The sequence below is a fragment of the Oncorhynchus mykiss genome, chromosome 12, assembly GCF_013265735.2.
Source record: "Oncorhynchus mykiss isolate Arlee chromosome 12, USDA_OmykA_1.1, whole genome shotgun sequence".
Taxonomy (NCBI): domain Eukaryota; kingdom Metazoa; phylum Chordata; class Actinopteri; order Salmoniformes; family Salmonidae; genus Oncorhynchus; species Oncorhynchus mykiss.
In genome coordinates, this window is record NC_048576.1 from 60,477,903 (window position 1) to 60,500,941 (window position 23,039).

The 23,039-nt window shown below is 42.2% G+C and overlaps 2 protein-coding genes and 1 non-coding gene across 3 annotated transcripts; 2 read left to right on the plus strand and 1 right to left on the minus strand.

The window, feature by feature from the left end:
- The first annotated feature begins 542 nt into the window (after positions 1 to 542).
- On the plus strand, positions 543 to 4,119 carry si:ch211-195b15.8 (tyrosine-protein phosphatase vhp-1). The gene is made up of 5 exons (XM_021624370.2): positions 543 to 842; positions 1,172 to 1,288; positions 1,460 to 1,619; positions 2,192 to 2,315; positions 2,419 to 4,119. The coding sequence occupies exons 2-5, from the start codon at positions 1,187 to 1,189 to the stop codon at positions 3,674 to 3,676; spliced, it is 1,644 nt and encodes a 547-aa protein (XP_021480045.1). The 5' UTR covers positions 543 to 842; positions 1,172 to 1,186; the 3' UTR covers positions 3,677 to 4,119.
- Positions 4,120 to 4,987: 868 nt separating this feature from the next.
- LOC110537905 (RAS related) lies at positions 4,988 to 22,591 on the plus strand. The gene is made up of 6 exons (XM_021624371.2): positions 4,988 to 5,882; positions 6,075 to 6,162; positions 17,178 to 17,280; positions 19,628 to 19,736; positions 20,000 to 20,118; positions 20,311 to 22,591. The coding sequence occupies exons 1-6, from the start codon at positions 5,796 to 5,798 to the stop codon at positions 20,396 to 20,398; spliced, it is 594 nt and encodes a 197-aa protein (XP_021480046.1). The 5' UTR covers positions 4,988 to 5,795; the 3' UTR covers positions 20,399 to 22,591.
- trnaa-ugc lies at positions 6,969 to 7,040 on the minus strand. The gene has a single exon. It is a non-coding gene; the product is annotated as a tRNA-Ala (tRNA).
- Positions 22,592 to 23,039: the final 448 nt, after the last annotated feature.

A 23,039-nucleotide genomic window follows, 5' to 3' on the forward strand; every position in this document is an offset into this window, starting at 1 on the left:
GTTTGTACATCTCAATTGTCATTAGAAACAGCATTTATTTAAGCAAGTCAGCCATATCAGCTGTTTTTTTTAAAGGCAGTAAATAAGGCTGAATGAACTGTTTCGCTACCAGACAAGGACGGCTCCGCTGATAGCCAGGTGTAGCAGTGGACATGTGTTGGGATTGCTGTTGGGACAGCTTTATGTAGGACCTAACCGTTTGTGGGCACCGTTTGTCACCGTAATGGTGCAATTAATGTATTGTTTAGTGTTGTGTAGTGGCTTTGCTGGCATGCATCCCACTTTTTTTTTGCCACACCAAGATGTACATGCTAAAATCGCCACTGGATGAGATTATAGGATTTTGGACAAATAAATGCTTTTCGCACACACATTGCAGCTGCGTGTTGTTTTTAAACGGCTCTGCAACAATAGCGTCAGAAAAGGTACGATTCATCACAATAAAAAGCCAAGGTCTTCAGGCGAATTGATGATGATGAACAAATGGAGCGCGTGCGCGCGCACGCGTCAGAGTCCGGCATGGGCGCTGATTGGTTGAAAATGACATCACATACAATTGTACTATTCTTAGCTTGTAGAAAACGCATTACCTCATCCTTTTCCTCTCGCGCAGGTATAGACATACAACAACAAATAATGTTACAGTCGCAGACAGGACGAGGACGGGATTAGAAGTCGAGAGAGAGAGAGCTGTACTCTACTGATTATTAGTTAAGCATAACATATCCTTTTGGAATCTTCATCCATTTGCTTTGAGACCATTCGTTTGATTATATTATTTGGTGTGCAAGTTGATTTGTGCGATATTTCCAGTATCTTCGTTTGGATTGAAAATCGTCACTGTAAGTACAATGTAATATTTTTTGCATTTTGCTTGCATCATTTATGTCTGATCTTATATTCTCTTATGATCATCTAATGTATGTGAACTTGCAAAAGCCATGACGTAATGCAAAGACAACATCATTCTGCAGCAGCAATTGACCAAAGTAATGTTTTCTTAATTAACATTCATGGCAATAATAATGCTAATATATTTCATGCAACTGTTAAAATGATTTTCAAAGTTACATGCATTCTTTTTTCGATTCCTATGTATTGTACCCTAATACATAATTGTAATCCCTTGATATTGAAATGAGCAAAGTTTTCTCTCATGTTTCGGTTCCAGACACAAAGAACAGAGATGGTGTTCTACAGGGAGAGAGAGAACGGGACACGCGAACGTCCACCGCTGTCTCTCATCCTACCGCATCTTTACCTAGGTGCAGAGACGGACGTCACGCAGGTATAATACTGTTTTCATTCAGTAGGTCAGTCTATATAATTGATAGCCTAGCTCTCGTCATTGGCCAAAGCGTTGTATTTTCACAATGCACCGAAAATGCAGCTCTTCCAGAGGACTAGAATGTATTAATATTGCCTGTCTTTTCCCCGTGCTATCCCTGCTCGGCTGCAGGATTGCCTCGGCGCTCGCGGGATCTCCTACGTGCTAAGCGTGAGCCGCTGCAGCCCGCAGCCTACTTTCCTTCCCCGTTCCCAGTACCTTCGCATCCCCATCGACGACTCTCTCCGAGATGACCTGCTGCCCCATATCCCGGAGGCACTGCGTTTTATCGGTGAGAATAGTGATGAGATTGGGTCAGTTATGTGTCAAATGGATGTCAACCTATTCCCCATATAGTACAACTGCACTATTTTCGACAAGACAGAGAGCTAGTGCACTATAGAGCTAGTGCACTATAAGGGGAAAGTGCACTATAAGGGGAACATATAGGCGTCATTGGAGATTTTACCAGGGCAAATCCTACAGGTTAGGTGATAGGACATTCCTGCATGTCATCATTATGCCACAGTCTGCATCATCATGGATGCATTACACACTGGCGACTGTCTGTCTGGAAGAAACGCAGATGACTCAGTTCAAGTGATGAGCAGTTATTGATCAGGGTTTCATGCAGGCCAGTTATGCTCCTATGGTTTCAGAAATATTGAATGCTGTTACAGCCCATTCAGTATCACGGACAATTGATACAAGCCTACTGTTGCAGGAAGCCCATTCATGACAGTTGATATAAGCTGTGTGTCCTTTGCACAGTTTGCAGTCTGGCTTAATGATGTCATGCAATACAGTATGGGTGATTTAAAAAAATAAAAAAAAATCCTTATCTATCTCTTCTCGCTCTCTCAGATGGGGCTATGTCATCAGGTGGATCTGTGATAGTTCATTGTGCTGCAGGAATCTCTCGCTCCCCTGCCCTGGCTGTGGCCTACATTATGTACAACCTGGGGATGGACCTTGACCATGCCTACAGGTGTGTTTGTCTGTGCTATATGTATTCATGCATTTTAATGATTGTGTGTGTGTATGCGTATATAAAGCATCCAAATCTAATCTTGTCTGTTCCTCACTTTCAGGTTTGTGAAAGAGCGCAGGCCTTCAATCTCCCCTAACTTCAATTTTCTGGGTCAGCTACAACACTTCCAGGGAACCCTCGCTCAGAAGGCCTCTAATGGCAACCCCACTATCCAGCCAATCAGATCACTGGACACATGTCTGCAGTCAAGCAATGAAAACATTAGCTGCGGTTCCTCTGTCCCCCTGTCAGCCAATCAGATCATGAATATTCAGGACAATGGCTATGTTGCTAAGGACTTTTTAGGGGTTGCTAAAGTGCATAATATGTACAATGAGATTTCCACTTGTAACACAGAGAACATAGAGCAAAGGTGCTCATATTCATGTGAAACTCAGAGTCTATCAGAGAAGCTACAGCAAGACCAGAGGAGTGTGCCTTCACAACTGACGCTGTCTCTCTCCAGCAAACTCAGAACGCTCACTCTCAACCTGAACCATAACCACAACCAGAACCAGAGGGAGGCCCAGAACTCGTGTGGAGCAATGACTCCAAGCCCCAACGAACCAGCGACACCAACACCAAAGCCCAACACACTACAAATCCCAACAGGCATTGCGTCTCTCTCTGAGAAGCGCAAGAGCCTCACCCTCTCCCTGTCTCCCGTTGGTGCAATTCTCCCAACCCCCCACCAGAATGAGCCACAAAGCAACAACAGGCAAAGCATTAGCCACAAGCCAACACGCTCCAGCGCTTCCAACACCATCCACAAGAGGGAGTCAGAAGGCACCAGTGGTTCAAAAAGGCACGGTAGAAAGCCTTCGGGGGTGGCCCTTTCCTCCTCACAGACAGACGTACAACAGAGAGAGAGGAGCACATCCTGTGGCAAAGCAGCAGGTCGGCCCAATCACTGCTCCTCCCGAACCCAGGTGAAAGTAGAGAGAGCTGGAAGAGGCCAGGGTAAAAGAGAGCCCAGCCGCAGTCAGAGCGTGGAGAAGGGGAGGCCTAACTCAACTCCAAAGACAGGGAAGGACCACAGCAAGGGAAGAGCAGAGAGGGAGACGCTAACTGGGAGCCTGAGCAGCAGTTCTGTTTTGAATCAGCTCAGTATCATAGTTGACCAGCAGGTGTCACCAGCAGCTAAACTGTCTGCATCTGCAGTGGAGGCTGAGGAAGGAGTGGATGCTGAACAGGGCCTCCTGTCTCCTCTCAACCTGACTGTCAACAAGCTGCTGGGCTGGGGGGAGAAGATGCTGTTGGGGGTTCTGCTTGGCCCCCGGATCAAAGTGGGACAGGCTGTTCTGCCCTATAGGTGCTGATGCGGTAAGAGACCACTGGTGAGGACAGAGAGAGGGCTGGTAAATGCCAGGAGATTGATGTGTGTGTGTGTGTGTGTGTGTGTGTGTGTGTGAGTGTGTGTGCGCATGCATGTGAGGAACTGAAGAACATAACTGCATGTAAAATATTTGTCTGCCCATACCATGTTCACAGAGCTCTGAGTGAATGCTTTGTCCTATAAATACCAATTTATTGTTGACTTCCTTCAAAAGCACTATATATATTACATATAGGAGCAGTTTATGCCTCCAACACAATGCTCATGGATTTCGGCTTGATTATGTTGATTTTTATTTATTGATTGATGTGAATAAAGTGATCAGTTTATTGTTGTTATTTATAAAATGAATATTTTGAGGATGGTATTTTGGCACTGTTGTTTGTAATGGGATCATAGTGTTCATTAAAGTACATATTTTACTCATGTTCTCTCCTGGCTTTTCTATTCTGACTAATCTCCGATGAATTTCACCAGACATTCACAATATTTAGACCTATGAGGAAAACATCTGATTCACAATTCAGACTGATATGGTTATTCACTTATTTTATAAAATATTACAAGAATGCAGTCTGCCCTTGAACATCAACAAATTGTTTGGGTTAATAAGGAGGGGTTGTGGGTGAATGTGGGTGTGGTAAAAATGAGCAACATGCCCATGTAAATGAGTCACATCCGGTTGAGGGGATGGGCAAATCAGGAAGAGAAAGGAAGACAAGAATGCTTTACCTGTCATAAACTATTAGTATAAAATACTGTACACTAGGAGTTTTCCCTCCAATATCTCCTCATATTCTCAACAGGTAGGCTAAAGTCGTTTGAGGGTAATCATACAATACACTCAAATGCATAAGCTAAAGTACTAAACGTGAAAAATAAATAAAGGGGTTATAAAACATTCCATGTGCCAAGGATCAATACACCCCACAATACATTGCAAAAGTAGCTTTATAGGTCTACTCCCCTGCTCTAGCTAGCTATATGTCCACCCTGCTGTAAAATTCCCCACTAATCAAATGACTGACTAGACCTACATACAACTGGGCTCAATGGCCAAATAAGGTAGTACACAATGTATGAATACTATGGTTCACTCATTTAAAATCTGGTTAAACCATATTGTTTCAGTTTAATGAATAAACGTGCAGTGTTGATTAAAGACACATTTTAGAATGTATCTCATTCTAATAGAGCCTTTGTTAATTAATGAAAAGAGGGAGAAGCGTGAAAATGTATACAATGAGGAAACTGTGTCGTTAAGACACGCCTGGTTTTACATACGCATGAGATTTCGAGAAACCCTTCTTGGTTGAGAAAAAAAAGTTGCCTTGGAGCGATGAAAAAATAAGTCAGTGAAGACGAGGAACAAATGAAGACGTCGCCAAGAATAACCCAGTAACTTAGATATCACAAAAGCTGTTATATAATGCTCCTGCAGAGATATGTAGATTAATCAATCTAGAGATAATGAAAGTTAGACACGCGTGTTAAAGTTTGACGGGGTAGTTGATAATCAAGCTCATATTTTTTTTCTTCTTCTGGAGTCAAAGTTGGCATCGATAGCCTAATTTACTTGAGGCGGGTGCGGAAGGCTTTTCACCCGACAAAAATTATAAGAGTCCGATAAACCATTAGATTTTTTAACAATAATACTTTATTTATATTTTACCGGGTTATGTAGCGACCTATACATTTTAGGAGCAGTGGTACGAAACTCTATTGGGGTTAGACTACTTTTGAGGATAGTTTACAACACTGGGCCAGACTACAACCGTAAGCTTTTCAATGTTATGAAATAGTATCAGAAAACTAACTATACATTTTTACATTTGAGATATTGTAAACCTATCGTAGGTAATTCAAGTTAAATATATTGGCGTAACACCGAGGTAAAACCAAACTCTGCTTCCTTCTCGGACTTTTCCTTGAGCTACTTTGATAAAAGTAGTTTGCTCAATCGTTGAAGTGGACTTTCATTTTTTTCCCCCCCTGTGTATTACAAAATTTCACGTCATAAATAGATCCTATCAGCTACTCAGTTTTATCATTTCGTTTTTCAAAAGATAGACAACCGTTGAAAGTATTTTACGAAACTAATCATGTCTGCTGAGGAGGAGAGATTCAAACTGGTCGTCGTGGGCGGGGGCGGTGTGGGGAAAAGCGCCTTGACCATACAGTTCATTCAGGTGAGAGAATCCCCCAACAGTTTGGACATTGTCAACTGTGTGTTGTTTGTCTTGAATTTGTCATATCTTCTGACATGACGAGTATGTTATAGTGGTAATTGAATATGTGCATATTAACCCATATAGGCCAAATAGTGTAAACTATTCTGGCTGTGTAGGCTATTCACCCATGCTCTCCTATCTCTTTCGCAGTCATACTTTGTATCGGATTATGACCCCACCATCGAGGACTCCTACACCAAAATATGCACAGTGGATGGGAAAGAGACACGATTAGACAGTAAGTCATACTGTATGTAGGTTTACTGACGTTCTTTGCTCCAAGAATAGAGGGAAAGCGTAAACTACTTGAGCCAGTGAGCGAGCAAGGCCAAATCTGTCTGTACGATTCACCCACATCTGCTCTGTTATAACTTGCAGTTGGCAGATGTTGATGCTCTAAGCCAAGGTGTAGTCTTTTCACTATGCCATAGAAAAAGTGTTTGTGTTCATATTCAAGGGATATAACAATGTAAGTGTACTATGGCCTCTGTCGAGTCAGTTAACCCTGGGCATTTACATCTTTTTTTCTGAATGAAGACATATACACATTTAACTATTTTCCTAAAAATAAGGAATATTCAAGGCTTTGATTTCTGGTCGAACAGATGGAAAAGGGGTCTTAAACAACATCTACCAGATTTTTTTAAAGGTATTATTGATATATCAAAACCCAATAACGTTGAAGTAAAGACCCCTGCTAACTAATATCAACAATTATATTTAGTTCACAATAAATTATTTGCCTTGTCTTGTAATTTCGTTACCAGAAACCCACATATCTTTAAGATATTTTCTAAGGAGGATAATGAAAGTTCACATAAGTAACAAGCAGAGGTAGACCTAATAATGAGTTATTGGGGTTTTACTGCTATCAAGTTTGTTTATGAATTATTAATTGATTCAAACTAGTAATTCTGTTACCAAATCCGAACAATCAGTAACTGAATTACTGCGATTGAATTGGCTAAAATGGGAAGTAATAGAAGTCACAAACCTTTCACATTTGAATCATTTAGCAGACGTTCTTTATCCTTTCCCATACGGATCCCCCGTGGGAATCAAACCCACAATCCTGGCGTTGCAAGCACCATGCTCTACCAACTGAGCCACACGGGACATTTGGGTCCACATTTGGGTCACCTGCTACTGTCCTCCCTTCCACTGGCATACTGTTATCTTCAGCTGATGTTTTATTTCTCAACTGTTTTATTTCTCTTTCTGTTGTCTGGTGGTCAAAGCAAGACTGTGTAAACAGTCTGGACAACCCCTCTCTCTCTATCTTTCTGCCACACTCTCTCTTCTTTCTCTACAGTTAATGTCACCTCTCACAACTCTTACATGCTGACCAAACTGGGCTTGCGTGTACGTCCGCCATCGCACGCATGTTGATTTTGTTCACCCACACCAGAAGCGATCAGGACATGCAGGTTGAAATATCAAAACAAACTCTGAACCAATTATATTAATTTGAGGACAGGTCGAAAAGCATTAACCATTTATGGCAATTTAGCTAGCTAGCTTGCTGTTGCTAGCTAATTTGTGTTGGGTTGGGTTATTATTTTACCTGAAATGCACAAAGTCCTCTACTCCGACAATTAGTCCACAGATAAAACAGTAAACCAAATTCATTTCTCGTCATCTCTCCTCCTTCCTCAGGCATCTTCTTATTTTGGACTTAATATCGCGTTTGGCAACCAACTTTACAGCATTACGACAACCTACTGGAGTGTGGACCTAAGTTCATCTTTCAATCACCCACATGGGTATATGCTCCTAAAAACCTATGAGAAGATGGCACGTGGGTATATGCTTCTAAAAACCAATGAGGAGATGGGAGTGTCACAAATGGAACCAATTTCTATTTTGGAGCCTGGCCACCCAGCCGCTCTCTGACACCCGCGAGCAGTGTGGGTGCAATGATTGAATAACATGTATGTGTATATTTATTTTGCAATGGTCACGCACGCGATGTGTCCGGTCTGGTCAGCATGTTACTGACACCTAACCACCTACCCTCTTTCCATATACTGTAACAAGCATCCTCAACCACTGAACACCAACTGATATCGGACCTTTGTGGATGTTGAAAAGTAATTGAAATTTGGTCAGTCCACCCTGGCCAGACCAAATCTGAACAAATCATAGACGTCTATGTTTCACAAGTTTTGACAGTACAGTACAGAAAAGTTAGTACAGCAGAGCACACTAGAGTACTGTATACTGTACTGAACATATCTACTGTGCTGTACCATAATGTCCAAACTTGAGAAAAATAGACGTCTATGATTGGTTCAGATTTGGTCTGGTCCGGACCAATCAAATCTGGTCTTGTTTGGGGGGTAGAGCTCATTAGAATAATACCCAGTGTGTAGGATAATACCCAACAATGCAAAATAAGGATATTGAATATTTCTACTTTTTGTGTACTGTGATCGGTTCAGTCGAGTTCCGATCTATGCGGTAGCGAGGGGTGGTGTAAATGGAGAAAGAGTTGGCTTTGTAAGTTGCGAAAATAGAAATTATATATTTAATGTTCCCCGAATGGCACTCGGCCGGTTCAAAATCCACTGTGTTGCGGCAGGATAGCGCGCATGCATTTCCGTGATGGACCCCGGATCTGTGGATGATGGAGGGATTGCAAGCTCAAGAACCATCTAGATACCCTACTGTTATTCTCTTTGTGTTTCTTGCCATCCAGGTGAGTGCGCATGATCAGTCACGAGAGTGAATATTCTTCCCAACAGATAATATCTGAGGTAGGTGAGTGCCCATTTTATAGCCAGCCCTTCTCGGTCAACTTATTTTCCCTCTCTGGGAACTTACAGCTGATGTAGTCTATTGGGTGTTTGACCTTTCCCACTCCCTGGGAGAGCACCGCTCCGATGCCGACATCATAGGCATCCGTCTGGACAATGAAGTCCAAAGTCTGGTGCTCTTAGTCCTTGTTTTGCAAACAGGGCTTCTTTTAGCTTTTGGAAAGCTAGCTCTGCTGCTTGAGTCCATCTCACCTGTGCGGGTAGGTCTTTCATGGTCAGGTTGGACAATGGAGCGGCTATAAAGACATAGTTGGGTATAAAGCGCCGATAGTAACTTGTGAGCCCTAAGAAGGAGCGCACCTACTTTTTACGCACCGGCGTTCGCCACTCCCGGATAGCCGCCACTTTCTTTGTCTGGGGGTGAATGACACCACTCCCAATAGTGTACCCAAGATATTCTTCCTCACTTAACCCGAACCTGCATTTCTTAGGGTTAGCTGTCAAGCCTGCTCTCCTTAGGCTCCCCAGCACGGCCCATACCTGTTGTAGGTACATCTCCCTTTCTTCACTATGTCGTCGATGTAAGTGGCCACGTAGGCTTGGTGGGGTCTGAGTAGCTGTTCCATTAACCTCTGTGACATGGCGGCCTCACCATGAAACCCAACGAGTAATTTAGTGTAATGGAAAAGTCCGTCTGGTGTAGAGCGCCTTTTTCTCCCTGTCTTCTGTGGCCAGGGGCACCTGCTAATAGCCTTTCGTGAGATCTAGCATAGTTTTGTAGCTCGCCTTTCCCAATCGTTCTATCAGCTCATCTACCCTGGGCATTGTGTTCGAATTTGGAGATGTTGTTCAGGCTTCGGAAGTCGTTACAGATTACAGAATTTCTGGCTTCAGAACGAGAACTAACAGACTTTACCAGGCGCTGTGAGATGCCTCTAACTCCCTAACCCAGCATCTCTCTCACCACCTCTGACTATTGTTTGTCCCGCAGCATGGATTCTGTAAGGCCTTAAGTTCACTCTTGCCTGGCTCTGTGTATATATGATGCTGGAGGAGATTTATATTCCCTGTGAGGGAAGAGAATACTTCCCGGTGTCAGACCACAAGGGCCCATAGGTCTTGCTGGTGAGTCAGTGACTTCACTACCTGCACCTCTAGCGGGGGTTGATCTTGTTGGGCTGCGGGTAGGGAGCAGAACATCACATCTTAACTTATCTCATGGTACTCTAGGTTGATGTGATATGGCTGTTCAGGTTTTCTCTTACCTGGCTGCCTAACTGTAGTTTACAGGGCATACACTTGCCATTACTTCGTATGGACCCCTCAAGTGCGCTAAAGAGCCGATGTTCCGCTGTCGGAATTAAAAGGAGTACCTTATCTCCTGCATTACTTTTGGGTCTGGCAGTCCTGTTGCAGGCTCTTTGTTGCGCTTGCTGCACGCTCTCCATGTGTTCCTCCACTATTGGCTACACCGCGGCCATCCGTTCTTGTATTAGGATGACATGCTCAATCAGTTCTGTGGGGACACGGCTGGGCATCCCACGCCTCCTTGGCGAGGTCCAGAATCCCTCGGCACGGCTTCCCATATAACAGTTTAAACAGGGAGAAGCGCGTTGGAAACTGGGGCACCTCCCTAAGAGCAAACAAGTGAGGTAATAATATGTCCCAGTTCCTCCCGTCCCGTTCCACAACCTTCTTTATTATCGACTTTACAGTTTTATTCAAGCGTTCGCATAAACCATCACATCGCATAAACCATCTGAGGATGTGATATGCTTGTGTGTATCTGTTTAACCTGGTACAAGGCACAAAAGTCTTTCATTATGCGGAACATAAACACAATCCCTGGTCGGTCAAAATAGAGGAGGGTATGCCGACTCGGGAAAACATCAAACAACTCTTTAGCAATACCTTTTAGTAGACATTATTTAATTTTTATTAAATTTTTTAATGTTAAAATATAACCTTTTTATTTGACTAGGCAATTAGGAACAAATTCTTAATTACAATGACGGCCTACCGGGGAACAGTGGGTTAACTGCCTTGTTCAGGGGCAGAACAACTTTTTTATTTTTATTTTTACCTTGTCAGCTCGTGGATTTGATCCAGCAACCTTTCGGTTACTGGCCCTACGCTCTAACTCTAGACGACCTGCAGACCCAAAGTTACGCAAAGCATTATGCAGGGGTATTGCTTTGGGGTAGCATGTGGCAAAATCAATTACCACTAGTATTAGAAGTCGACCGACTATGATTTTTCAACGCCGATACCGATTTATTGGAGGACCAAAAAAATCTGATTCCAATTAATTGGATGATTACATTTAAAAAAAAAAAAATGTGTAATGATGACAATTACAACTACTGAATAAACACTTATTTTAACTTAATATAATACATCAATTAAATCAATTTAGCCACAAATAAATAATGAAACATGTTAAATTTTGTTTAAATAATGCAAAACAAAGTGTTGGAGAGGAAAGTAAAAGTGCAATATGTGTCATGTAAGAAAGCTAACGTTTCAGTTCCTTGCTCAGAACATGAGAACATATGAAAGCTGGTGGTTCCTTTTTAACATGGGTCTTCAATATTCCCAGGTAAGAAGTTTTAGGTTGTAGTTATTATAGGACTATTTCCCTCTATACCATTTGTATTTCATTAACCTTTGACTATTGGATGTTCTTATAGGCACTTTAGTATTGCCAGTGTAACAGTATAGCTTCCGTCCCTCTCCTCGCTCCTCCCTGGGCTCGAACCAGCAACACAACGACAACAGCCACCATCGAAGCAGCATTACCCATGCAGAGCAAGGGGAATAACTTCTTGAAGGCTCAGAGCGAGTGACGTTTGAAACACTATTAGCGTGCACTAACTAGCTAGCCATTTCACTTCGGTTACACCAGCCTCAACCAGGTGAGTTGATAGGCTTGAAGTCATAAACAGCGCAATGCTTGACGCACAACGAAGAGCTGCTGGCAAAACGCACGAAAGTGCTGTTTGAATGAATGTTTACGCGCCTGCTTCTGCCTACCACTGCTCAGTCAGATACTTAGATGCTTGTATGCTCAGTCAGATTATATGCAACGCAGGACACGCTAGATAATATATAGTAATATCATCAACCATGTGTAGTTAACTAGTTATTATGATTGTTTTTTATAAGATAAGTTTTTAATGCTAGCTAGCAACTTACCTTGGCTTACTGCATTCGCGTTACAGGCAGTCTCCTTGTGGAGTGCAAGGAGAGAGAGAGAGGCAGGTCGTTATTGCGTTGGACTAGTTAACTGTAAGGTTGCAAGATTGGAACCCCCGAGCTGACAAGGTGAAAATCTGTTGTTCTGCCCCAGAACGAGGCAGTTAACCCCCTGTTCCTAGGCCGTCGTTGAAAATTAGAATGTGTTCTTAACTGACTTGCCTAGTTAAATAAAGGTATATAAAACAAATCGGCAAATTGGCGCCCAAAAATACAGATTTCCGATTGTTATGAAAACTTGAAATCAGCCCTAATTAATCGGCCATTCCGATTAATCGGTCGACCTCTAATAATAACACACAGAAATACGAGCTTTAGGTCATTAATATGGTCGAATCCGGAAACTATCATCTCGAAAACAAGACGTTTATTCTTTCAGTGAAATACGGAACCGTTCCGTATTTTATCTAACCGTGGCATCCATTAGTCTAAATATTGCTGTTACATTGCACAATCTTCAATGTTATGTCATAATTACGTAAAATTTTGGAAAATTAGGCGTCCCAAACTGTTGCATACACACTGACTCTGTGTGCAATGAACGCAAGAGAAGTGGCACACTTCCGGCGCCGACAGAGACGGCCGCCTCGCTTCGCGTTCCTAGGAAACTATGCAGTTTTTTGTTTTTTTACGTGAACGGGGCAGTTAACCCACCGTTCCTAGGCCGTCATTAAAAATAAGAATATGTTCTTAACTGACTTGCCTAGTTAAATAAAGGTGTATTTAAAAAAATATATATAAACTTGAAATCTGCCCTAATTAATCGGCCTTTCCGATTAATCGGTCGACTTCTAACTAGTATATAATTGTGCCCCCAGGATATTTTCAAAATAGGACCTACCAGATCCATGACTATCTGCTCAAAGGGCGTTTCAATGATGGGGAGTGGGATGAGTGTGTTTCTGTAATTGGCTTTGGGGGCATTCTTTTGGCACTTGTCACATGACTTGCAGTATTTCTCTACATCACTTGTAATGCAGGGCCAGTAGAATCTACTCATAATGTGCTCTTTAGTTTTGTCTACTGCCAAGTGGCCTCTCAACACGTGAATGTGCCAGGTACAGTACCGTAGCTCTAGCACTTCGCCCCTTCTCTTAACCACCAGTACAGTAAGCCCTCTAGTAATAAGGGGAATTGATGTCCTCCATGTGCTTCCCATCCGTCACTTTCACTCTGCGCTGTGCTGAGACCGGGTCCTGCAGCTGTGCGGTGCCAGCTGTGCGGTCTTGTCAACTCATCAGGTAAATGAAAGAATTGTCTGTCTATTCTTACCAGGGCCCGTGCAGGACCTTGTTCTCCTCCGCTCTCTGTTGAGAGACCTGAGCATGTATCCTCTGTATTTTCTTGAAACAGCTGCCTGAGCCTCTGATTTTGAATTTCCTTTTCTTCCTCCCCTGCACTCGATCTGGGTGAAAGAGACTTCTCCCAGTAGTGCCAGTCGGGCACGGCGGGTGTGCGCCTTTTGGGGATGTGTTTTCTATGAGTGTGCCAGTGACTGCTTCACATTGCTTATGCTCGCCGGTGTGGGCTTGGGGCGGTTCTGTTTAATCCGCAACGAACTTTCAAACAGATTTGTCTCTCCATAGCAGTACCGATATCAGTAAGTGATTCACCACCCACACCTTCATAGTCTACTTGCCTCGGCGTAACTAACTTAACCTGCTCCACTGCGTCCCCATGGATACAGGAGACTGACATCTGTTCCTGACACATCTCCCTCCTGTGACCGAACTAGGGTAATCTTACTATCCGAGTCGAGCATTGCTTCTGCATCCTCTCCTTGGACTTTTATGGCCGGGGCTCCCTCTATGGTCCAACACTGCGGGGATAGATTACATGGATGTGCGCCCCTTGATCCGGAGTAAGGCTTGGTGGGCATGGGTTCGTCATTAAATGGACACTGCCATGATGTATGCCCAAGCTCCCAGCACCGGAAACACCATCTCTCGCCAACCCTTGGTCAGCCGTGTTAGTTTGTACGTTTGGGCTATTGCTGATTCGTTGCTATCGAAGGTCCACTCGTAGAAACGCTTGGCCTGTGGATTCAGACAGTACCCGGGATAAGAAACGCTTGGCCTGTGGATTCAGACAGTACCCGGGATAAGACTTTGGCTTTTAGTTTCTTAGTCCTCTGCCTCTGCAGGATCCAGGTTGAAATATGCAGCCTGCGCACACCCGGACAGAAATGTGGCCAGCATTCCTTCCCACCGCTCCGGGGGCCCATAGTCCTCTTACTGCTGACCTCCTTGAATGAAAGCAGATAGGCCTCAATGTCATCATCCTATTCTTGTAGCCTAGCCCTGCCTGAGCCAGCATGGCCACTTAAATTCGCGATGTCTGTGCTTTCCTTTTGCGCAATGGTGCACATAGCCATCCATTTTAACAATTTGTCACCACTTCTGGTGCCCGCATTCTCCACCACTGTGATCGATCCAGTGGGGTTCCGATGTATGCGGCAGCGAGGGGTGGTGTAAACAGAGGAAGAGTTGGCTTTTTAAGTTGAAAAATCTAAATTATATTTAATGTTCATCGAATGGCGCTCAGCCGCTTCAAGAAAGGGGAAACAATATCCAAGCCTGGTTCAGAGCACTACACTTACAAACCAAAGATCCTTTCGAAAATCGCAAAAATTAGCTTTGGCTCGCAGCTACAGGAATCACTCACGCAAGCAGTAGTGTAAAGTAATTAAGTAAAAATACTTGAAAGTACTACTTAATTTTTGGTGGTATCTATACTTCACTATTTATATTTTTGACTACTTTTAAATAATGTACCTTTTACTCTACGTTTTTCCTGACACCCAAAATTACTCGTTACATTTTAAATGCTTAGCAGGACAGGAAAATGTTCAAATTCATGCGCTTATCATGAACACCCCTGGTCATCCCTACTGCCTCTGATCTGGCGGATTCAATAAACATGAATGCCTCGTTTGTAAATTATGTCAGTGTTGGAGAGAGCCAGGGGCACTATACGTTTATTTATTTTTTACATGAAAATTGTGCTGTTTGCTTAATATAAGGAATTTGAAATTATTTTTTACTTTTTATACTTGCAATTACATTTACTTTTGATACTTAAGTATATTTACAACCCAAATACTTTTAGACTTTACTCAAGTAGTATTTTACTGGGTGACTCACTTTTACTTGAGGCATTTTCTATTAAGGTATCTTTACTTTTACTCAAGTATGTCAATTGGGTATTTTTTCCACCACTGCATACAAGCTCTTCCTCTTTTGATCTGTTCTTTTGTCGCTCTATGTCCTCTTCTGTTGTTTTATCCTCACTTTGTTCTATATTTGTTCCCCACACCTCTGAGTGGTTCAGGATACATCATTATGAAGAGAATGATATTTATATCCATAATTATGTATTTCTGTATAGTACAGATCAGAGGGCTCCCAAGTGGTGCAGCGGTCTAAAGCACTGCATCTCAGTGCTAAAGTCGTCACTACAGACGCCCTGGTTCGATTCCAGGCTGTATCACAACCAGCCATGATTTGGAGTCCTATAGGGCGGCGCACAATTGGCCCATCGTCATCCGAGTTTGGCCGGTGTAGGTCGTCATTGTAAATAAGAACTTGTTCTTAACTGACTTGCCTAGTTAAGTAAAGGTTCATTTTAAAACATGTACATCAAATTCTACTGTAGTTCAATAACCTGAATATTTATTTATTTATTTTAAACTCAAGGTGTCATGTCATAACTTGACACCCTACTCTTTCAGCCGACATCTTTGAATCTTAATTGGAAGCAGATATTTAACAGTTTTTGGAAAACGTATTTGCATAATAAAACAGATTTACCATAATTGTTTTAGAAACTTTGCATCCGCACAGTTCTTTCAGTGAATGTGTTTTTATGAAATGTTCTGTGTAAATTGTGCATAGAGTTGTATTGTTTGAACTTTGAAATCAATGGCTGTTGTTTGGCATACATTTTAAAGTGAAAATCTGAGTCAGTGTAATTTCCACTGGAACAAATATGTCACGTCTACAGTGCATTCGGAAAGTATTCAAACCCCCTGACCTTTTCCACATTTTGTTATATTACAGCCTTATTCTAAAATGTATTAAATTATTTTGTTTCCTCATCAATCTACACACAATACCCCATTATGACAAAGCAAAAACAGGTTTTAGACATTTATGCAAATGTATAAAAAAAAATAATTAAACCGAAATACCTTAAATAGTCAAACCCTTTGCTATTAGACTCGACATTGAGCTCCGGTGCATCCTGTTTCATTGATCATCCTTGAGATGTTTCTTCAACTTGATTGGAGTCCACCTGTGGTAAATTCAATTGATTTGACATGATTTGGTAAGAGGCACACCTGTCTATATAAGGTCCCACAGTTGACAGTGCATGTCAGAGCAAAAACCAAGCCATGAGGTCGAAGGAATTGTACGTAGAGCTCCGAGACGACAGGCTTGTGTCGAGGCACATATCTGGGGAAGAGTACCAAAAAATCTCTGCAGCATTTGAATGTCCCCAAGAACACAGTGGCCTCCATTCTTAAATGGGAGAAGTTTGGAACCACCAAAACTCTCCCTAGAGCTGGCCATCTGGCCAAACTGAGCAATCGGGGGAGAAGGGCCTTGGTCGGGGAGGTGACCAAGAACCCAATGGTCACTGACAGATCTCCAGAGTACCTCTCTGGAGATGGGAGAACCTTCCAGAAGGACAACAATGCAGCATGCCACCAATGGTAAAGGTCTTTATGGTAAAGTGGCCAGGCGGAAGCCACTCCTCAGTTAAAGGCACATGACAGACTTTTTTTGAGTTTGCCAAAAGTTTGCCAAAAGGCACCTAAAGGACTCTGGTCTGATGAAACCGAGATTGAACTCCTTGGCCTGAATGCCAAGCGTCACATTTGGAGGAAACCTGGCACTACGGTGAAGCATGGTGGTGGCAGCATCATGCTGTGGGGATGTTTTTCAGCAGCAGGGACTGGGAGACCTAGTCAGGATCAAGGGAAAGATGAATGGAGCAAAGTACTGAGGTCCTAGATCAAAACCTGCTTTGGACCTCAGAATGGGGCAAAGGTTCACCATCCAACAGGACAACAAAAAAACTGTTTTTGCTTTGTCATTATGGTGTATTGTGTGTAGATTGAGGAACACAAAAATGTTGAAACGGTCTGAATACTTTCAGAATGCACTGTTTTGTCACTATCCATATTCATCCCCGTGTATGTACATCTGAATCTCTTTGTGTGTGTGTGTGTGTCTGTCAGTATTGGACACAGCAGGTCAGGAGGAGTTTGGGGCAATGCGGGAGCAGTACATGCGTTCAGGGGAAGGCTTCTTGCTGGTGTTCGCTCTGAATGACACTGGCAGGTAAGAATTTTGTGTGTGTCTGTTTGGGTGGATGCATGTACACAGTTTATCTCAAGTCACAGGCAACTGTAGATTCAAACCAGTGTTCCCAACTACACAACATACTCTGAAGTCCTCAGAGCTAAAGCATTTGTCAGGGCTACAGTAATCAAGGTTTCAGGAAGGCAACGTCACTGTTTGTGATTAGGGATGCACATTTTGGTAAATTTAGTTGCCGACTAACTGACCCTCATTAACCGGTCAACGAACGGTTACATTTTTTCCAAACAGTAAAATGACCAACAGAAACTATCAGTATCTATGTATGTAATGACGAGATGCGTATGTTTCTGTTTTAACAAGGGGAGTCGTCCCAAGCCAGGAAGGCAGGCGACAAGCTTAGGCCCAAAATAAGCCCATAGAAATGCATTGGACAGTATTTTGGACAGATTTTGGCGCTTCGCCTCTTCTGATACCATGCATGCATACCATACACAGGCATTTTTCATTAAGAACTCATGGCGAATGGGAGGCTTTACAAGTTGAGATTGAGAAATAAAGAATATCTCCTTTTTAATCATGGCCACAAGTTTTTAACACGCGGTTGCATTTAGAAATGTTATTTGTTGTGCATTGACTGGGCTCACAAAAGCAGGTTTCACTCCAGTAGCCTACAGGCTTTTTGAGGAGTTACACTCGCGCTGTCTGGTAGGCTATTCCTCTCCTCAAAGTAGGCTCTCTGCTGTGCACTTGTAATAAATAGAATGCGTGAAGACTAATGAAAATACACATGCACAATTTCAATATAGAAAAATGACGCAAAGTAACCTAAACACCTGGGTTCCCAAACTGCCAGCCTGAATTTGGCCTGTGGGTGTTTTTATTTGCCCACCCCCAAGTTTTCTGAGAAAAAAATACATTTAAAAAAAAAAATCTTTGTTGGACATGACTGTAAAAACACCAGGAAATCAGCTCCAAGTGATTTTTAATTTTGGAAATCTATTCTCTTGCATTATAGAGACATATGTTATCGTATTCAAATAATAATAATGACTAATAATTGATTGGATTTATATAGCACTTTTCTACCAACTGAGGTACTCAAAGTGCTTTTTATAGTAGGGGGAAACTCACCTCATCCACCTCAGTGATGCAAGGCGACCATTTTTTGTACAAGAACTCTCACTACACATCAGGTGAGGAGTGATATATGCCAATTAGGAATGAAAGGGATGATTAGTTGGCCATGATGGAGTGTTGCCAGGTAGAACATTTTGCCATGACACCAGGGTGAACACCCCTACTCTTACAATAAGCGCCAAAGGATTTTGAATAACCACAGAGTCAGGATACGCGTTTAACTTCCCATCCAAAAGACTGCACCCTACGCAGGGCAATGTTCCCTAATGTAATCAAGGTTTGAAATTATTATTTTAGTCAAACATATCTGTTTTGGCTTCTTGTGATCAATTTGCAGTCTAACTTTTTAAATGTTTTATGTTCTGTCCCCCCGACCATCCACTCAAGATGAAATTGGTGATCCCTGATAAGCATGACCTTGTCAAATGAATTTTCGTCAGCTAACCGATATAACGGTTAACCGTTAAAGTCCCTATTTGCGGTACGCTCATGATCATTCATTCCTTCAAGTGTCGAGGCGTTCAAGCCATGGTCAGTATTACACTAGTGTTTTCTGTGTGCAACCCTAATCACAGAGTGATGCTACAGTAACTAGGGGATGTGAGACTTGTTATAGGCATTCACCTCATAAGAGTTGCATTCATGACACGGTGTCAAATACAGGCAGCATAATGAGCTGCTGTAGTAGTTCTTTATGAATTGAAAGGTGGATTGGTGCAATTGCACCTAAACAGAATTCACATTCTAAGAACATATGTAAACCATAGAGCATAGCCTAATTTAACAATTATCCATATTTATGAACTGTAGCCCCCCAAGTCTTGACTCCTGACAGATTATACAGGATGCCTGGCTTGCTTTGGTAGGGCTCGATGGGTGTCCTTTGTGTCCTGGTAGGACCCAGTCTACCCCTCTCACTTCTATTGTTTGTTTTCATGTTTGAATGAATGTTTGTTACTGTGCTGTTGTCTTTGTACATTTAAAATAAGAGTATACAATAAAACAACTCAGTAGTTGGATTTATGCCAATGAATATGCCCATTTGCTTTAAGGGGCATATACACTCGCAAAGAGTCTCTCCTGACAGTCCTCCACAAGGCTGCTTTTTTATTATGATTTTTTTAACAGTAAATTGAACTAATGGATAGTACCTTTTTAAGGACATAAAGCACTTACGATCAGTTCCTAATGTGTTCTCGTTTCGGCCACTTTCCTTCCCTTTTTTCAGTTACAATGAGATCCACAAGTTCCACACCCAGATACTGAGAGTGAAGGACCGGGATGACTTCCCCATGGTGCTGGTGGGGAACAAGGCTGACCTGGACCAGTCGAGAGCGGTACTGGCTTTCACTCTCACTCTCAGTCATGTTAAAGGAGATCTTCTGCTAGCTATAATAATGCCAATTTAGATCCTACTGGTTCAAATTCTCCAGCCTCAAATACCTTTGAGTTGCCAACAGGTGGCGAGTGGCTACAAGTGTTTCTTTGGCTAGATCAAATACCACCACCTTACTCTTAACTCAGTTTACCGGAATAAGGAAATGAAACTGCTGCTGGCCTGGCAGGTGCTTTTTAACCTGAGTGCATGTACTGTCTGTAGATCTCCAGAGAGGAGGCCCAGGGCTTTGCCAGAGAGAACAGGATCCATTACATGGAGGCCTCGGCTAAGAACCGCTACAACGTAGATGAAGCCTTCCTGGAGGTGGTGCGAGCTATAAGGTAACGTTAACAGCTAGAAAGCTGTAAGCTACTTTATTATAGGTCATCATGTTTATAGCTAGATGATTAGAAGAGTTGGTGACCAGAGGCAGAGTTGAGGGACAGACATTTTAGTGTCCATTATAGCCTACTCCTGAGTCAAAGTATCCAATGCTCTCTCTCTCTCTTTTTCTCTCTCTTTTAAAAACACAGAAAGTTTCAGGAGACTGAGAGTCCCCCTCTACCTGCAAACCACACAGGAAAACGGAAGAGCGGTGGCTGCCCCTGCACCCTCCTTTAACTGCCCCCTTCCATGGCATAGCGCTGTTGTCACAGAGACCAAAACCCCCTCACCTCACCACTGATACAAGTCTTGTCTGACTTACCTGGAGGGAAATGGGAGGATTTGGCAAGGGAGGGGAGAGATATACACTTGGAAATGCAAAAACTGTATGGTGAGGTTTGGGGAATTGGGCAGGGATGCTTACGGCAATGGTGGGCAAAGTGGTGGAGTGATGTGTTTTCATTCACACTTATAAATTAGCGTCTTCAAACTTTTTTTATATACTTTTTTTTGTATTTGTGGTATTATTTCATTGTGCAAGGATGTAAAGGGAGAGGCCTTGGGCTAGATGAGAAGAGAGCGAGAGATGAATCTACAGACTGAAGAAAGAAAGAGTAGGGATGGTAAAGAGTGAGATCTCACAGATACTGTGTTTTGGGTAGCTTCCTACATTGGGTCAACCTGATGGAAGTCACTGATTTGACATTGCTGGAAGGAATGGATAATTTAGGAACTAGAGGGCGCTATCATTCATACCTACAACAGAAAATGAAAGAAGCCCGGTTAAACTGAATCGACAAATTAGATTTTTAAAAGACTGCATGGAAAAGAGGGAGAGCTGAAGCAGAATGAGAGTGAAACGATGTGTTTGAAAGACTGGTACTTTTCACAGTGTGGTATCCATGACCACAGAATATATCATATTTTTTTGCACAACTTCAACGTAGGCAAAAGTAGTTTGACACTAAAGTGCTATTGTTTATTTTAAAATGACTGGGTGGATGTTTAGGCATGTCCAGGTACTTTTGTCTATGCATTCAGGTGTAGACCTGCTTTTTAAGTCATTTTTATTGTTATGCTCTTTGCAAATGTTTAAATGTCACATCGCTACCAACCATGTACATCAATGAGTTCGTTTTTGAATGGTATTAAATGAATGAGTTAAAGCTTCAGACAAGGCATCAACTGTCGACAACTGTTGATGAAAAACAGAAAGTGACAGAACATGGGTAAGTTGACATATAAATACATCCCAAGATTTACGCCCATTGGTTGAGAGAGATGATGGTGATAATTGCAAGAGTGAGCCCATAGGCTGAACAGCAAGCATGTGGAATGGGCATTACTGTGCGGTGCTGATAGGCTATACGGTAAATGGTTGAATTACATTCCGGACGTGGCTAATAGGAAAGAGATGACGCTATGCTGACGATAATACGTTCGTATTCATTCCCACTATGTCCATATAATAGGAAGCTAAGTAAGTTATGTTTTGCTTACTTGAAGTTACCCGAACAGTCAGACCAGCCTTCCTGATTTAACTTCTGTAAACTGCATGTGTCTGTCATGAAATAACTTGTTTGTTTAGAGAGGATATGTAGCACTGGTCTTGCAAACCTTCATATAGATGTAATTAACATACGACTATCCCTTGTGCGATATTTCACACAAAGCAGGATAGCCATCTAACGTTCTGAAATATTCTGAATCTGCTCCAAATTTGTGAGTTGAATCGGACTCAACTCTGACCCTAAAAATATTTGAGCTGTTTTGATTAATAATTTGAGTTATTGATGATTGGTTCTCAAAGCTGACCATCTTATTTTCTTTGTGAACGAGAACCGTGTTGATGTTGGATCCACATTTGTCCCACGTTGTTCTTTACCTAATTATAAAATAATGCATTGACTCAGTGCTATTAATGCAGTGTAATAAACCACAAAAAAGTATTGTACTTAAATCTGTTATGTAGTTATTTTTAACAGCAGAAAGCCGTTTGTATTCTTATACCAATGAATCTCAAACTATATCAAACTTGCACCCTGTAATCCATCGGTATCTGCCATGTGTATTTTGTACTGAAATAAACCAAATACCTTTTGTACACGTCACAATTTAAAAAAACATTATTACTCTAATCAAGTCTGGACACAACTTATTTTTCTACTTTACTATTTCTCATCAACAGTATTGGTGAACGCTTGGTGACAGGAAAGTAGCGAGGGGAAAGCAATGAGAAAAAGGAGCATGTAAATGTACAGATCAATAAAAAGGACTGTTTGAATTGGGATGTTCATGCTCAAAAATATGATGTATGTTAGCCTGTGGGGTTCATGGGTTTGAATCCAGCCCATTGCCCTTTGATTCGCCCTCCATCTTCCCTGTCTTTCCAACATTGTTCTATGCTTAAATAAAAGCTAAACAAATATATCAAATACAATACCTTTTAACCCTTTTGTAGTGTTTGGGTCTGTGGGATGAATTTTTCCATGTTTACTAAAATAATTAATTGTATCATTTTTATTTTTTCAACCTGAGACTCATTGACCTTGGCTCATTTTCTATGAAGAACATGCAAAATAACAAATTTTCATTGAGTGCACCCCCCTGCACATTTATATTACATATGTGGTGTTGGGGTCCACTGGACCCGAGGGTAATAAAAGTGTAGGTGTGTGTAGGTGAAAACAAGTAATACTTAAACAAGAAGGTTGTCTTCCTCCTCCTTGGGCCTGCTGTTTCAACATAGCACCAAGAACCTGTCTGTCTCCCGCTTTTCTCGCACTCTGTACTTCTGGACTGCACTAATTTGGAGGGAAGGCATGTTTTTGGAGAGAGATGGAAGGATATGGACCATTTACATGCATACTTTGGGGTT